Source organism: Silene latifolia, chromosome 10 (assembly GCF_048544455.1).
Source record: "Silene latifolia isolate original U9 population chromosome 10, ASM4854445v1, whole genome shotgun sequence".
Taxonomy (NCBI): Eukaryota; Viridiplantae; Streptophyta; class Magnoliopsida; order Caryophyllales; family Caryophyllaceae; genus Silene; species Silene latifolia.
Window position 1 is genome coordinate 162,250,944 of NC_133535.1, and position 17,678 is coordinate 162,268,621.

Here is a 17,678-nt window from a genome sequence, read left to right on the forward strand (position 1 = left end):
TCAGCTATATACTCCGTAGTTTCTAATATTTATAGTGGAACTTAGTACAATTAAATTGCTTATACAGACCTAGTGTCCTAGTTAAATAGATCTTGTGTGAGTTGTTGTACATAATATTTTAAATGAAACTACTTCACTCACGATCAAATTCTTCCCGTCAATCTCTTATCCTCTTTATTTTTAAATAGTATTATAAGTTAGATTTATTTTAGGTAGTTTGTAAAAGTTGGAGACTCTAAAATTGCTCAAAAAAAGCTTCCTTTAATAATATAGATAGATATTGATTTCTTAATTAGTTGATGTCGATATCTCGACGTATACCATATCTCTTATTTACTAAAGCAACCACCAAAGAAGCCTCTGATTGATTCTCACATTTCCACTCACGAGTGGAATAAACATGTGTTCTAGGTTTGTCTGTTAATCGCCACTTTAGGACAAGAGGTAAGAATATTGCATTGCATGCGGTTGCGCACTATTGTATTTGTCAAAAAAAGAATGATGCCTTGTAGATGTAAATATAGGGGTCATTTGGTTACTCGTCAAAAATACATGAATTATAATTGATGGGAAGTGTAAAAATAGCTACGTGTTTGATTGCCCCAATTTATATGAATTGGAACTTCTTAGAAACTCAATTTCAAAGCAGATGTGCTCCTTACCTTGTCTCCAACTCATGACATTAACATGTACATTATATAAGGTATCTATTAACTTGTGTTTTCCACAAACTTGTATAGCATTAACAATGGAAACTCAGTCAATAACTTGCCTACTAATTTACACATTCATCTTTTTGAATACAAGATGGTGTAGTTGCAATGGAAACTCAGTCAATAACTCAATCTTAAGATGTAAACCTTATGAAAGAGCAGCGTTGCTCAACTTCAAGCACAATATCTCCTATTTCGACAAAGATGTATCATCTTCGTGGAAAGGCGAGGAATGCTGCAATTGGAGAAGGGTGGTTTGTGATAACACAACCGGTCATATTCTCAAGCTCCATCTTAATGGAGACGACTATAATAACTTACTTAGAATGGAAAAGCTTGAATCCATGGTGTATTTGCTTGAGCTGAGAGAGCTGGAGAGCTTAGACCTGAGCAACAATGATTTCAATTATAGCTCAATTCCGATATTAATGGGTTCGATGAAGCAACTCAGGTATCTCAATCTCTCATTTGCTTCTCTTGATGGGTTAGTTCCTTATGAATTAGGTAACCTCACAAACCTAGAATTCCTTGATCTTAATAGTAACATGTTATCGGGTGAGATTCCAGCGTCTTTAGGGAAACTAATAAATTTGAAAAAACTAGATCTTTCTTATAATAAGTTGAGTGGCAAAATACCAACATCAATAAGTAAACTATCAAAAATGAATGAGCTTGATCTTTCTTATAATAAGTTGAGTGGTAAAATACCAACATCATTGATTTGTCCAAGTTGCAAAGTTTAGATATTAGCTACAATCCATCATTGATTTGTCCAACTTCATTGATTTGTCCTTGTCTCTGGTTTTCTTAGTCTATATATCAAGAAAAAACAGTAACTATAAAATCGTTTTATAAGAGAGTTGCTCGTCGGAATTTCATAATCTTTCGATAATAAGAAGTCTGAAAGCATGTTAGTTTAAGACTTCAAAGTCTGACTACTAGTTTGATTAGTTGCTCCTGTTAGGTAGAATAGTAGTATTGACTATAATCTTTATTGTTAAATAAAGTTTATGTAAGTTGCGTACATTAAATCCCTTTTTACTCAAGAACCCGTCAAGCTGACATTAGCATGTAAATTATTTTATTGGTTGTCCATCAATTATGTAAGGAGTAATAAGGATTAATCAAACAAAATATGCACTACATCACCATTACCATTACCATTATCATTGTACGTTCGGAACAATGAGGAATACAAAATTAACTTGCCTACTGATTTTCTCCTTTATCCTTTTCAATACAAGATGGTATAGATGCAACGGGAACTCACCCAACAATAACTCAACCTTGAGGTGTAAGTCTTCTGAAAGAGCGGCCCTCCTAGACTTCAAGCATAATCTCACCTATTTCGACAAAGATGTTTCATATTCGTGGGAAGGTTTATTTAAAAATCACTCTTTTATTCTAGAATTTGTGGTATGAGACCGTCTTATTCTGGAATTTGTGGAGCTATATTAGCAATGTTCTACTACGACTAAAAAGTATTTTAATAGAAGGGAAGTTATATTAGGGGGCGTTTGTTTCGTGTACGGGTATGAGTTTGGAATCAGGAATCATACCCGGTGGTATGGGTTTGGAACTTGATTCCTCGTACCTTGTGTTTGTTTCAATTTTTGGTGGTATGAGTTAAAATGCATAAAATAAAATACTTCAAATAATAATTTTTAATATTATAAAATCATGAAAATAATTATTTAATAAAAAAGTATATAAAAAATTGGATTTACAATATGCCATATTTTGTTTTCAGATATTTGTTCATTCTAATTTGATACCCATGGGTATCAATCTCATACCTACCTCCCTCCTTGGGCATGAGAAACCCATACGTCATGGGTTTGAGGTATGTGTATGAAATCTTTGTATTTGTGAAACAAACACTTGGTATGGGTTTGACTCATTCCAAACCCATACCTCATACTTTTTTGTGTGAACCAAACACCCCCTTATTTCCTAACAGACTTATTATTTAATTTATTTGATGAAAATGTTCTCCTGTATTGACAAATTGTAGTTACCGATTTCAATTAGATGAAAATCAAAATAAATTAAACGAGAAGATGGAATCAACCAATGTAAGTTTGCGTCGGATAGGAGAGACCGAACAATGAGAAATATTTTTCGTCCAAAAAGTATATGAATGTGAATTATTAAGGTGGGTATACTATTAGGGGTCTTTTGGTTACCCACTAAGAAACACAGGAAGTACAATTCATGTGAATTGCAAAATGGGTAACTTGTTTGGTTACCCCAATTCACATGAATTGGAACTTCCCATGAATTCTAATTCCTCCATAATGGAGGAAGTTGCTTACCTAGGTCCCCTAGCTAAGTGGAAATGCCTACATGAATTGCAATTCCTATATGCAACCAAACAACATTTTCTAATTCACATGAATTCTAACTTCATGTGATCTTTCACTTCCTAGGCAATGGAAATTCATACATACAACCAAACGACTCCTCAGTTTTAGCATACCACTCTATCTTTTCATCATTGTCAAAGTGGGGATATTATTAGTTTTAGCTTAAATATATATATATATATATATATATATATATATATATATATATATATATATATATATATATATATATATATATATATATATATATAGAAAAAAGGACGAAGATCGTTTACCAAAATTCATTACTTTCGTCGACAATATATTTATATGACACAATCTATAAAAATTAAAAATTAGACGTGTTTTCAGCAGGCACACACAACTTAAAGTCATCATATATTTCAAGTCAAAGTCTTCGTCACATATTTTTAAGTCAAAGCCGTCTCCAGTGACCACTTATTGGAATTTTGGTTGATGAGAAACGATAATGATAAAGAACAAGAGTTAGCTCGAGTGATAATAGATAAAGAGTTTTCCTACTCCAACGGTGAGGTCGATTCTAAAGAAAGGGTAATCATAATGATATGAGTTCATAACAATATTTCACTCTATATTGCTTCTCCATCCCACTTTTATTGTCTTTATTTTCTCCTTTCAAAATTAATCCCAATTAAATTGTCCTCTTTACGAGTTCTTCAATCGGACAAAGTTTAGTCGTTAAAGAAAGTTTGGGCACACATTCATAAAATGTTTTTTTTTTTCTTTTTCAAAATGACCGTCGTTCCGAGATTTACGATTTTAGAAAAACATATTGTGGCTTAATAAACTCGTGAATAAGAGATATATGAGCCACATAAATTATTTTTGAGAAAAGTAGCGACATTTGGGAAAAGAAATGTAAACCTTAACCATATCACGAGAATCAGTGGTGGTCGAGTTTCCTTACACACACACACCCCCCGCGAGTTCCAATAATCCTTCCTCCGGAAAGAATTATCCGTGTAATGAATGTATGAAAATATCACAGTATGAATACATTTCTAACCTTGAATAGGCTTTGAATTTTGTCATTTGTAATGGCTAACGAGTCACACAAATTTTGAAATTCTAATACTACGCAAAATACATAGTGAAATTCTCTCCTGGTCTGGTGCTCGTGATTTTTTTCCATTTAAGAATTTTTCCACGAATAAATCTTTGTGTCATGTCTTCTTTTATTATTCTTTACTTTTAATTTATCTCTTTTACTTTATAATAAAACCCTGTAAAGGTATGACCACAATACCATCATAATAGGATGATATTAGTTAACCTCACCATAATCAACCCTGACCGGAATACCCTGAAATAGCCTGGGCGGATTCCAGGCTGCGTAAAAATCGGTCAAAACAACTCCCTATTCCATTCACAATCTCTTACATTCTTTAATCCTAGTGCCAAAAATAAATGCGACAATTCCTAAGGTTTGGAAGCCGTAAGATATTTACTCGTACAAAAGAAATACTCCGTATCTAAATTTTTAGCTCCAATGCATTAGGATGAACAAATGTAATCCACTCATTTTTCAAGAAAACGAAGGTTTTGTTGCCACATTTTCTTGGCACCCACAACACGTGACACGAACACGAACCCGACACGACCCGATCTGTTTACCAGGTCCAATAGTCATCAGTTAATGTGTATTTTAAGTCAAGGTCTTCGCCCGGTCGTTAAGCGTACATTTCTACTCACAAATCTGCATAACGTCTAGTTTAGTTTTGTTTGTTTGTTACAGTACTTATAGGGAAGGGACCCATGATGTAATCCACTCATTTTTCAAGAAAAAGAAGGTTTTGTTGCCACATTTTCCTGGCACCCGCCACCCACAACAGACGACGACTTTCATACTTTCAAGTCAGTAGTCTTCTCTAGTAGCACTTCCACGGCCAAGCCTGTGCAACGTGTAGTTTTGGTTTGTTTTATATATACTCCCTCCTTTTTTAAATGAATTTTATAAATTTAACTAAAATCTAATTCATCTATTCAATTACCACTGTTTCTTCATACCAATGGGAAACGTAGTAATAACATCCCTTCTAATTTTCACATTTATATTTTTCAATACAAGATGGTGTATCTGCAACGGAAATTCACCCAACAGTAACTCAACCTTGAGGTGTAAACCTTCTGAAAGAGCGGCCCTGCTCAGTTTCAAGCACAACCTCACCTATTTCGACAAAGATATTTCATCTTCGTGGGAAGGTGAGGAATGCTGCCAATGGAAACGGGTGATTTGTGATAACACAACGGGCCATGTTACAGAGCTCGATCTTTATGGAAACGACTCTAATCACTTACTTAAAATGGAGAAGCTTGAATCCACGGTGTATTTGCTTGAGCTGAGACAATTGGAGAGCTTGGACCTGAGCAACAATGATTTCAGTTATAGCTCAATTCCGATATTCATGGGTTCGATGAAGCAACTCAGGTATCTCAATCTCGCATCTTCTTCTATTGGTGGGTTAGTTCCGTATGAATTAGGGAACCTCACTAACCTACTAGTCCTTTACCTTTATGAAAACAACTTATCGGGCGCAATTCCGGCATCTCTAGGAAAGCTATCTAATTTAAAGAGCCTAGATATTTCCGATAATAACTTGAGTGGAGAAATACTAACAGTAATAAGAAAACTTCACAAGCTGCAATTTTTAGATATTACATCCAATTCATTAAATGGTAGAGTTTTGTCTGAACCCCACTTTGCTAACCTCTCAAGCTTGAAAGTACTATACATGGCTAACACCATGCTTACACTAAGTCTGTCTTCTGATTGGGTTCCTCCCTTCCAACTTCGATCATTCTCAGCCAGTAACATCAACGGACAACTTCCTCCATGGCTTCAAACTCAAAAGAACCTATCACAACTCTTTCTGCCTAATGCAAATATCTCCGGACCCATGCCGAGCTGGTTTCATACAATGCAGCAACTTGATTTTGTGCATCTTTCTAACAACAATCTTAGCGGGTCTCCTATTTTCCCCATTCGCTGTCACTTCATGCTCCTCTCTAATAACTCTCTGTCAGGAGAATTTTTATCAGATGGCAGTAAAACAGGAGTATATCGTGAAGCTGGCTATTTAGATCTCTCAGATAATTTATTCTCTGGGCCAATTTTAGAAGGATTAACTCATATAATGCCTAACTTGATAGCTCTGTTCCTTTACAATAATCAAATTAATGGTCAAATCCCCAATTCTTTTTGCCAACTTACCTCATTAAATTTTCTAGATATTCATAATAATAGTTTATCGGGCAACATTCCAAATTGTTTTGCCAATTCTACAAGTCTAACATTTGTATTTCTCTCGTACAATAAGCTCAAAGGACATATTCCCTGTTTTAATAATCGTGATTCCTACCGGTTTGGTTTAGACGTGGAATTTCATTTGCATTTGAATGACAACATGTTGAGCGGAGAGGTCCCTTCTTGCTTGAATGATCTCCCAAATCTGAAAGTTTTAGACATTGGTGGAAATCAACTCTCAGGCAAAATGGTCAAGTGGTTTAGTGCCGACAAATTTAGAGAACTGCAAATATTTAGGCTTAGAGGAAACAAATTTAGTGGCACTATTCCTAAGCAGATATGCTCTTTGCCGCATCTACAAATCATGGACTTTGCACATAACCATTTTATGGGATATATTCCTCGCTGTTTAAGTAACCTTACATCCATGACTTCACCTAATGCATCACAAGTTACCAATGCATATGATGTTAGTGAGGTGATTCAAGGAATAGAGTACGCATATACGAGCACACTACGATATTTGGTGGATATAGACCTCTCCTCCAATAACTTGGTGGGTAGCATTCCCGATGACATGACAAAGATCTCCGGTTTGTTGAATCTCAACTTGTCGTATAATCAGTTGTCCGGAACCATTCCCGTGAATATTGGGGGTTTGAAGTCATTGGAATCACTTGACTTGTCAAACAATAAACTAAGAGGAAGTATCCCAACAAGCATAGGTGAACTTTATATGTTAAGCCACCTTAACCTGTCCTATAATAATTTATCAGGCCCAATCCCGACTGGTAATCAGTTACAAACTCTGTCTGACCAAGCCTCAATATATGTCGGAAATCCTTATCTTTGTGGGGATTTTCTGCCTATGAAGTGTAAGAGCAAAGTGGACAAGAAAGATAAGGGTAGCAGCAATAAAGGCAAAGGCAATAAAAAGGAGAAGCTCGAGAAAATGGGGTTCGGCTTGGTAGTGATGTCAGGATTTGCTACTGGTTTTTGGGGTGTTGTTGGGGGTTTGGTGGTGAATAGGAGGTGGAGGCATGCAGTTTTCCGGCGTGTCGAAGATGGTTATAACTGGTTGTATGTCATAGTTGCTGTGAGGGTGGCCAAGGCTAGGAGAATCATCAGGAGATGAGACGGTTCATTTGTTAATGTAGTGATGTATCCAAGTAATTGGCTTGTACAATAAGGGAATCTATCATGTTGTATCGTTTCTTATTTTTCACAAACATTTTAGTTTCTGGTTGTTGTGCTCTACCAGTCAGTCTACTATAGCATCTTATTATACTTTGATTGATGTTGTGGTTTAAGGATTTTGTTAGCAACTTAATTGCACCCATAAAAATTGCCGGAACCAGAAGTAAACCTTGTTTCAATTAAAACAATTATCGCCCAAGCTGAATGTTTTTTTTATTGTAGATAAACTGGAATTGACATAACTTGATTACCTTTTAATCATGTATGTGTTTGATCTGATGTTTGGAATTGCGAATGTAATGGAGATACATGTCGCGTTCATTTCTTTTGTTCTGTGTGTTTTGGATATTGTACGGATGCGGATGAATATCAATTGTGGTGAACAACTAACAAGGCCAGAAACAAGCAGTGTGTGATCACATAGCGGAGTGGATATTGCGTTAGACTCCGAATTTAAAGGTCGTGGGTTCAAATCCCACTGTGACATATGATAATCTATTTTTTTCGATCAGTCGTAAAAAATGCGACTCTTAGATCTAAACCGAAATTGTATTCTACTCAATAATGAAAAACACTTTTAGTGTTAAGCTAGAATTTTGTGCCAACTTACGTCGTTGACTGCTCTGGATATTAATAATAATAGTTTATCGGCCGAAATTCCAAATTGTTTCACCCATTTGCCAAGTCTTTCACTTGTACCTCTCTGGTACAACAAGTTCAAAGGCAATATTCCCCTCTTTAATATTAGTGAATTCGACTTTAATAGTGGAGAGATCCCTTTTTTGGGTCTTAATTGGGTGATAAATCGGACTTCGGTTTAGTTCAAATCACTGCCTGGTCAGGTTATAAACATATTGCATGTGGGTTGTGTATTTTGTATTTTTGTGTAGTTCAAACTGATTTCGTTATTTATTATGCAGAAAAGATAAAGGGAAGAAATGAGTGAATAGTAGGCACTATAATTTATCTTAAACTTCGGGCCCCAATCTCGATTGACTCATTTTCCAGGTCTATTTGTTACGGTTTAGAGTCGAGTCGAGTTGAATTGTAATGCATTGATATTATTTTTGAAAATATTTAACTCCATTAAGAAAGAATGAACATTCAACGAGATCTTTCGTTTTCTCAAATTCATATGTATGTATGTAAGACACTTATTAGACGTGTTTTCGCAGCACACACAACTTAAAAGTCATCATATATTTCAAGTTAAAGTCTTCATCACATATTTTTAAGTCAAAGTCGTCTCCAGTGACCACTTGTCGCAATTTTGGTTGATTAGAAACGGTAATGATAAAGAACAAGAGTTAACTCAATTGGTAATAGACAACGAGCTTTCCTACTTAGTGGCGAGTCCAGGATTTTGATTTCGGTGTAGCAAAATATATATTCAAGGTAAAATGTATAGATAATTAGTGTGGAAGTAGTAAATTTTGGTGTAGCAAATCACAAAATTCTAACCAAATTTTTCGCCTTTGGTGCAGCGGCTACGACACCGAAAGCCTTAGTGGCCTCGCCCCTGTTCCTACTTCAACCGTGAGGTCGATTCTAAAGAAAGGGTAATCATAATGATATGAGTTTATAACAATATTTCACTATATATTGCTCGCCCACATCAGAGGACAAAAATTTCAAAGTTTTTAATTGAAATTTTAGAACTTTTTTCGAGTTTCCATATACTATTACCCGTTCTCCCCTTGTGGAGTTCTTTCCCGCCGCTGAGTTCCAATAATCCTTGATCCGCAAAGAATTATCCGTGTAATGAATGTATGAAAATATCACAGTATGAATATATTTCTTACCTTGTCTACAAGTCACCTTCAACTATAATGTGAATACGCTTTGATTTTTGTCATATGTAACGACTAACGAATCACACACAGCCTATCAAATTGTTCGAGAGATGGAAGATAGCTTCTTCATTAAGTGTAGTAGTATTGACTATTGTAATTTATAAGTCTTAGCTTGCCTTCGTTAAATTTGTTTGGTGTAATATTTAAACTAAACAAAATTCTACATTACCATTACCATTGTACGTTCGCAACAATGGAGAACACAGTCTTAAACAAAATTCTACATTACCATTACCTACTGATTTACACCTTTATCTTTTTGAATGTAAGATGGTATCGCTGTAATGGAAATTCACCCACCAACTCAACCTTGAGGTGTATACCTTCTGAAAGAGCGGCTCTGCTCAACTTCAAGCACAACCTCACCTATTTTGACGAAGATGTTTCAGCTTCATGGCAAGGTGAGGAATGCTGCAAATGGAAACGGGTGGTTTGTGATAACACAACTGGCCATATTCTAGAGCTCGATCTTAGTGGAAACCTCACTAATCACTTACTTAAAATGGAGAAGCTTGAATCCTTGGTGTATTTGCTTGAGCTGAGACAACTGGAAAACTTGGATCTCAGCTTCAATAACTTCAGTTATAGCTCAATTCCGATATTTATGGGTTCGATGAAGCAACTCAGGTATCTCAATATCTCAAATGCTTCTCTTGGTGGGTTAATTCCTTCTGAATTAGGTAATCTAACTAACCTTCAAATCCTTCATCTTTCCCAAAATAATTTGAGCTCAATAGCATCATCTCTTAGATTTCCATCTAACTTGGAGTCCTTAGATCTTTCTAATAATCAGTTGAGTGGCAAAGTACCAACATCAATAGGAAAACTTTCCAAGCTGCAAAGTTTAGATATTAGCGTCAATCTGTTGGAAGGTACAGTTTTGTCTGAACCCCACTTTGCTAACCTCTCAAGCTTGACAGACTTAGACATGTCTCATACGTTGCTAACTCTCAACCTGTCTTCTGATTGGGTCCCTCCTTTCCAACTTCAATCATTCTTGGCTGATAGTTGCAAAATCAACGGACAACTTCCTTCATGGCTTCAAACTCAAAAGAACCTATCACAACTCATTTTGTCAGATGGAAATATCTTCGGACCCATGCCGAGCTGGTTTCATACAATGCAACGACTTTACTTTGTGATTCTTTCTAACAACAAGATTAGCGGGTCTCTTATTTTCCCCATTAACTTTTTCACATTGGACCTCTCTAATAACTCTCTGTCAGGGGAGTTTTTGTCGAATGACAGTAAAACAATAGTATATCACTCAGCTGACTTTATAGTTCTCTCAGATAATAAATTATCCGGGCCACTTCTAGAAGGTCTAGGTAATATAATGCCCAACTTGAATACTTTGTTGCTTTCCAATAATCAAATTAGTGGTCAAATCCCCAATTCTTTGTGCCAACTTACCTCGTTGACTGCTCTAGATATTAATAATAATAGTTTATCCGGCGAAATTCCAAATTGTTTCGCCAATTTGCCAAGTCTTTCACTTGTACGTCTCTCTAACAACAAGCTCAAAGGAAATATTCCCTGCTTTAATGTTAGTGAATTCGACTTTAATAGTAGTGAATCCGGCTTTAATCATGGATTTGTCCAATATGCTAACGGCCCGAAATTTTTTTTGCATTTAAATGACAACAAGTTCAGCGGAGAGATCCCTTCGTGCTTGAGCGATCTCACAAATTTGGAAGTTTTAGACATTGGCGGAAATCAGCTCTCAGGCGAAATGCAAAAGTGGTTTAATGCCGAAAAATTCATTAGAACTACAAATACTTAGGCTCAGAGGAAGCAAGTTTAGTGGCACTATTCCTAGTCAGATATGCTCCTTGCCTCATCTCCAAATCATGGACCTTGGATATAATCACTTTACGGGATCCATTCCTCTTTGTTTGAGTAACCTTACAGCCATGACTTCACCTAATGCATCTCAAATGACCACTGCAGAAGATATTAGTGAGGTTTATCAAGGAACAGAGCGTGCATATACATACACTCTACCATATTTGGTGGATATAGACCTCTCATGCAATAACTTGGTGGGTAGCATTCCCGGTGACATGACAAAGATCGTCGGCTTGTTGAGTCTCAATTTATCGTATAATCAGTTGTCGGGAACCATTCCCGAGAATATTGGGGATTTGAAGTCATTGGTCTCACTTGACTTGTCAAAGAATAACCTCAGGGGAAGTATCCCGACAAGCATAAGTCAAATGTTTACTTTGAGCCACCTTAACCTGTCCTACAATAATTTATCAGGTCAAATCCCGACTGGCAATCAGCTACAAATCCTATCTGACCAAGCCTCAATTTATACGGAAATCCTTATCTTTGTGGGGATTTTCTGCCCAAGAAGTGTAAAAGCAAAGAGGATGAGCAAGATAAGGGTAGGAGCAATAAAGACAAAGGCGATAATAAGGAGAAGCTTAAGAAAATGGGGTTGGACCTGGTAGTGATGTCGGGATTTGCTACTGGTTTTTGGGGTGTTGTTGGTTGTTTGGTGTTGAATAGAAGGTGGAGGCATGCATTTTTCCGGTATCTTGAAGATGTTATAACTGGTTGTATGTAATAGTTGCTCTGAAGGTGAGGGTGGACAAAGCTAAGATCAACCGGAGATGAGATGGTTCATGTGTAGTTGTGTACGCAATAAAGTGACTGGCACTGTAGTAAAATAAACACATTTTTATGTTTGATCACTTCTGCAGAATTTATCAATGTTATGGTTTGTTGTATCTTTGGTTTACTTTCTTATTTTGTCATGGTATACAATTGTTTGTATAATTATTTTTCAATGTGTATAGAAGCCAAAATATAATTATTACTCCGTATTATGGAGTAAACAAACCGATTGTTTAAGCATTATCATCTTGTAAATTAGCTAAAATGGTATCTGATTTTGAGAAAAATGACATAATAACAATGTAATATTATAAATTGAAGGGGCAAAACAGGTAGCTTATTTCCCAAATGCTATTATATGTAGCTTTTTATTCCAGCTAGCTTATTTGTTAAGTAAGCTACCTTCTAAACACGCCAAAAACAGATAAGATAGCTGAAATTTTGGTCAAATAAGGTTAACTTATTTGTCTTGCCAAACATAGTATGTTAACTTGGTTTTAGTCAATTTAAGTCTAATTAAGTTAAGGTAATTTTAGTTATGTTAAGTTCGTTTAAGGTAGAGTTATTATTTTACGTTAATTACGTTTAGTTTTATTTTCCAGGAACATATTTATAACACAAAGGATGGAGGTGTTTTCAATTTTTATTGGGCACAACAGTTATAAGAATCTGAGTGTGTATGGGAGAATCGTGGTTTATACCTTTTCTGGTAGTTATAGCCTTTTTAAGAGGGACAAGAACAGACCTCAACATTTGTCTCCCTCTAGCAGAACTATATCTATTCGTGGTCCCTGTGAAGCCTTCGACGGCCATCATGTAGGCATGGATGTCGACCTGAAGGATATCAATGGCGGTTTGACCATCAAAGGTTCCTTCGATTGGTGTGATATTATGCTCCAAGGTGGAAAAAAAACATGGTATAATGAAAAAATTTTAAACGGCATTCAAGGTAAAGGCAGTAAGTGGAGCATTAAGATAAAGTTTTAATCTAAAAATTTTGAGTTTTAATTTAAAGTTTTTGAGTTTATTTACTTAAACTTTAATCTCAAAAAGTTAAATTATAACTGAAAAAAATTATAAGCTCAAAAAAAATTGATTTTTAACATCTAACACTAAAATGTAATTTATAAACTCTATTGTACTCGAAAAAAATACACAAAAACTCAAAAAGTCTGATGTATAATCTTTTTTCTCAGGTAAAGGTGGTGGTTATGCGGCAATTCACTACACTATCTTTTCATATGCGGTAGAGGCTAGGGTGATGGTTTCTATCGTCTCCAAGGATTCTTCCAATGTCGTCTATCCTGAGGTCTATGGAACACTTGTAGCTCAATATAAGTGCTTCAATTACTCAACCAGCTACGAGACCAAGTACTATCGTACTACCCTTTACGATGAACCTCCCGGAAATGGTCTCGAGCTGTATGGTCGTCATCAAAGACTGCCCCTTTTAAAACCTGCTATTGCTGTGCCAGTTGAGTCCTCCCTAATTATTGATGCCAACCTGTATGTAGGATCATCACAAGGTTTACTTTTCGGCGAAATGAATAAGACAACCCCAAATGTTGAACATATTAAATGTTGTCAAGAATTCAAGTATGATGGCTTTGGTAGATCTTGTAAAAATATGCTAGGACACTACTATGATATTAGGCTTACCATAATATGGAAGTAATATATAGAGTTTTTTTGTCAGAAACTGCCTTTTTATTTAAGGTCATTTGTGAACAACTACCTTTCATTTTATTTCTGGCTTTCAACTACCTTTCATTTATTCATTTTGCGAAAGACTACCAAAAATCCACTTTGGGCGAGCTATAAGGTTGTCTCAGAAATATACAACCCAATCAAAACTCATATAGTATTGTGAGCTTCAAATCGGGTTTTGTCTTGCGGATTTAAGATCAGAATAAATGAATAATATTGTGAGCTCCTCTCTTTCTCTACTCCCCTGTTTTTTTAGTATACATATAGTAATATAGTGTCAAGAAAAGCCGTTAGTATAAAACCGTTTTAGAACTCTGAACCATTAAGATGAATATATATGTATTCACTCCTTGTTTTATCAAATTCATATCTATGCAGGAACTTCAGACGTATGTTGCCAGGTCATCACTCATCACATAATTCTAGTCACAAGTTTACATATTGTAAGTCAAAGTCGTCTTCATTTGTCGCTAATATTCCACTCGCAATTTTCCTGAAATGCTTCTTTTTTAATCGCGACTAACATAATTAGTTTGCTTGTTGCTCTTATTGGGGATTAGTTTATTTTTAACTTTTGACTTAAGTGTATTCTGTCGACATTATTGACGATAGCACGTACTCCCTCTATTTTTCTGTTTTCTTCCCATTTTACGAAAATGCTCCTCACATATATAAATATATATTAGGGGAAATGGGAAGAAAACAGAAAAATGGAGGGAGTATTATAGTGTTTATAGGCTGTCTTCCGTGAACTGCTTTTATGTCGATCAGCTTTTGTAAGAAATAAGACGTCTTCTGCAAACTTGTTACTCCCTCCAATTCACCATATTCTTCCCTATTTCCTAAAACGTTTATTCAGGTTTTCTTCCCCTTTCTATTTTTGATAACTTTTTACTCTTATTTTATTCATACCTCTCTCCTATTACCCCACCCACCCAACTCTTTTAATCCTATTTTATTCCTTACTTTAATATTTGTGGCCCACAATTCATTATTTAACTCTTAATTATTGATAGTAATGTATTGTGTCGGTCTTAGAGGGTGATTTTATCACCCTCGTGTCTTTTAATATGGGTCTTTTAGTACACTTTTCCTAGCATTTGGCAATTGGTTATGTGGTGGTAACTTGTGCACTTTACCTCGGTTGGACACTTGATCTTAATGCACGGAACCCGAGGGGCAATAGAGCATCTTTCAAAGGTCAAGACAAGGCACGAGAGGATCACTTGCAACCCGAAAACCAGTTGGGAGAAGTAAGAATGAAGATTAGAAGAAATGAAGGTAATTGAAGAGGTCTAGCTCGTGGAAAATAGAAGTCCAGAAATGCGAGCCTGTGCGCAGCCTGCGCAAACAGGGTGCGCAGGTGCGCACTATTGCGCAGGCAAGAACAGTGGTTGCGCAGCCTGCGCAGCTCTGCTATACGGGTTTTCTAATCTTCTTTTTGGGCTTCTTAAGTGGAAATCTTTCTAGGTTTTCGTGAAGCCCTATATATACCCGAGAGTTTGAAGACCTAAGGCATTCACCTACCATTCTATCATCTCATCTAATCTCATTTTGAGGGTTTTAATCTTGTAATAATTTAGAAGACAATTTTCCATTCAAGTTGTAATCTTTCTTTATTGTTGGGTTTATGAAGACTATGGAAGGCTAAATCCTTCCCTACTTGGTGTAATCCATTGCAAGCTTTCATCTTTATCATTGTATTGACTCCTTAATCTCTACTCTTTCATTTATTTCAATTTCTAAGTTTGAATGTCATGATGAATGTTTTGTTGTGAGAAGTAATTACCCTTGCCTCTTTAATATTCATCTATTGCTTGTTGTTGCAAAGTTCCTTGCTTTTGTGATAACTTGTTGAAGCATCTCATAATTGTTGTTATCTTGGTTTAAAGTTTCAACCTTTGTGAGTAGAAATTGATTATATCATTGGGTTTGTTGGTTTAAACATATCTTTGTGATATCTCATTTACTTTCCTCTTGGTTTTGTTCTTCATGCTCTTAGCTACAATTCCTACATGGTTTAATGTTAGAATTTGTAGTTTAAGTAGGATTATCATTGTTGGCTTAGATAGTGGTAATCACTTGCTTGAGGATTGTTGTTGGGTAAATGAAAATTGGAGAGAAAAGAGTCTTGCTTTGAGAAAAGTTGAAACTTGTAGGATTATACCAAGTTCCCACCTCTTATAATTGTTACTTGCATACCAAGTGTTTGTTACCTTGTCTCATAGGGAAAATAACATCTCCTTGATTTTGTTACTTGTTTTCTCCATGACAATTCTCCATATATGTCTCTCTATTGTTGTTCATTGTTAATACCCATAGTTTGTGCATAGTCTTGTGCTTTGTCCATATTAATTAATCTAAATTCAAGTTTTTAGTCTTAAATCCCTTCTCTTGGGTCCGACCCTTACTTCCCTTTACTACTATTCTTAATTGCATAGTGTAGAGTTGAGTTTGGTTTATAAATTGTTAATTTGATAGGTTAATTCTAGCTTTTTACGACACCTAGTTTTACCGCTATCAAATTTTGGCGCCGTTGCCGGGGAAGGGCAACATAGCTAAAGGCTTGATTGTTAAATTGCATGTTACTTATTTCTCTTCTCTTTGTTTTGATAAGTAAGTGGAAGTTCTAACTTGTGTGTGTAGTGCGAAGGTTTATGTTTAGTTCTCCACAACACGGTGAATCAACCCCCGTGGAAGAGGACGCTTTTGGAGCATATTCGTGGTTATTTACTAATGCTTGGTACCAAAGAGCACAAAGAGAACATCGAGTAGAAGAAGCACCTTTAGAAGAACCTATTGAAGTAAATCCGATTGAAGTAGAGTATCCCCCTATGGCGAATGACACGAGAACCATCCGGGAGATACGAGCAAGAAATTATGATGAGCAACCCTTGTGTATCACCTACCCTCCTCTAGGAGCCAATGCAAATTTCGAACTCAAAGGCTTCTTTATTCATAACTTGCCTAAGTTTCACGGTCATGCGGGGAATGATCCCAACCGTCACCTTTCGGAATTCCATATGATTTGTGAGGGAGCAATTCCGAATGGGGTAACGGAGGATCAATTCAAACTACGGGCTTTCTCATTCTCCTTGCTAGACGCGGCCAAAGATTGGCTCTTCTACCTTACTCCGGGGTCTATAAGAACTTGGAAGGAAATGAAGGCGGTCTTTCTTGAAAAATCTTACCCCGATTCACGCTACAACCGTGCTAAGAAGGCCATTACCACCATAGAACAAGACCTCAATGGTGAAACCATGTATGAGTATTGGGAGAGGTTTAAAAAGTTGGTGGCTCAATGCCCATATCACGGGTTGAGCGATGATGATCTTCTTGTGAACTTCTATGAAGGGTTAGGCCAAGATGATCAAAGAATGGTCAATTCCGCTACCGGAGAAGGGTTGGAAAATTTTTCCATAGCGGAGGCCAAGGAAATCATTGAGAGACTTGCCTCTACTACGAGGAATTATGGAAGAACTCAAAGGGGAACAAGGAATACTTCTTAAATGGGAACATCTTCCTCATCTACTCAAAGCCTTGAGCAAAGTGTGAATGATTTAACTCACTTAGTGAAGAATATGATAGTGAACAATCCAAACAAAGATGGGGGCAAAGGGAATCAAGTGGAATGCAACTATTGTCAAGGTCCTCACTTGGAGGAAAATTGCCCCATCATGATTGAAGAAGGAATTGGAGTGGAGAATGTAAGTGCAATGGGGTATGGAAATTACAATGCTAGGAATCCTCCCGGGGGAGGATACTACAATTATGACCCTAGTGGAAATACTTACAATGTTGGTAGTAGGGACAATGTTCGACTTGGTTGGGGTGGTGACACCTCAAAGAGTTTTGTGAATGGTCAATTCAACCACTTGAGGGACCAAAATTCCCAACAAGGTCAAGGTTCAAATTCTCAAGGAAATAGGAATGGGAATTTCAATCAAGAAGGAAA

The 17,678-nt window shown here is 36.3% G+C and overlaps 3 protein-coding genes and 1 non-coding gene across 4 annotated transcripts; all 4 read left to right on the forward strand.

Moving 5' to 3' along the window:
* Positions 1–576: 576 nt before the first annotated feature.
* On the forward strand, positions 577–7,654 carry LOC141606942 (receptor-like protein EIX2). The gene is made up of 3 exons (XM_074426325.1): positions 577–1,450; positions 2,464–2,556; positions 5,083–7,654. The coding sequence occupies exons 1-3, from the start codon at positions 650–652 to the stop codon at positions 7,477–7,479; spliced, it is 3,291 nt and encodes a 1,096-aa protein (XP_074282426.1). The 5' UTR covers positions 577–649; the 3' UTR covers positions 7,480–7,654.
* Positions 7,655–7,954: 300 nt separating this feature from the next.
* On the forward strand, positions 7,955–8,028 carry TRNAR-CCG (transfer RNA arginine (anticodon CCG)). Its single transcript has one exon. It is a non-coding gene; the product is annotated as a tRNA-Arg (tRNA).
* A 2,294-nt stretch (positions 8,029–10,322) lies between these two features.
* On the forward strand, positions 10,323–11,177 carry LOC141608815 (receptor-like protein EIX2). The gene has a single exon (XM_074428160.1). It carries the CDS (start codon positions 10,323–10,325, stop codon positions 11,175–11,177), a length of 855 nt encoding a protein of 284 aa, XP_074284261.1.
* Positions 11,178–11,307: 130 nt separating this feature from the next.
* On the forward strand, positions 11,308–13,691 carry LOC141608816 (uncharacterized). The gene is made up of 3 exons (XM_074428161.1): positions 11,308–11,846; positions 12,619–12,965; positions 13,213–13,691. The coding sequence occupies exons 1-3, from the start codon at positions 11,308–11,310 to the stop codon at positions 13,689–13,691; spliced, it is 1,365 nt and encodes a 454-aa protein (XP_074284262.1).
* Positions 13,692–17,678: the final 3,987 nt, after the last annotated feature.

Coding starts and splice junctions, on each gene's coding strand:
- LOC141606942 (XM_074426325.1), top strand. CDS start 650: ATGTGCTCCTTACCTTGTCTCCAACTCATGACATTAACATGTACATTA. Junction 1,451..2,463: donor TGATTTGTCCAAGTTGCAAA/GTTTAGATATTA, acceptor TTTTGTTTTCAG/ATATTTGTTCATTCTAATTT. Junction 2,557..5,082: donor CCATACGTCATGGGTTTGAG/GTATGTGTATGA, acceptor CTAATTCATCTA/TTCAATTACCACTGTTTCTT.
- LOC141608815 (XM_074428160.1), top strand. CDS start 10,323: ATGTCTCATACGTTGCTAACTCTCAACCTGTCTTCTGATTGGGTCCCT.
- LOC141608816 (XM_074428161.1), top strand. CDS start 11,308: ATGACTTCACCTAATGCATCTCAAATGACCACTGCAGAAGATATTAGT. Junction 11,847..12,618: donor AGAAAATGGGGTTGGACCTG/GTAGTGATGTCG, acceptor TTTATTTTCCAG/GAACATATTTATAACACAAA. Junction 12,966..13,212: donor AATTTTAAACGGCATTCAAG/GTAAAGGCAGTA, acceptor CTTTTTTCTCAG/GTAAAGGTGGTGGTTATGCG.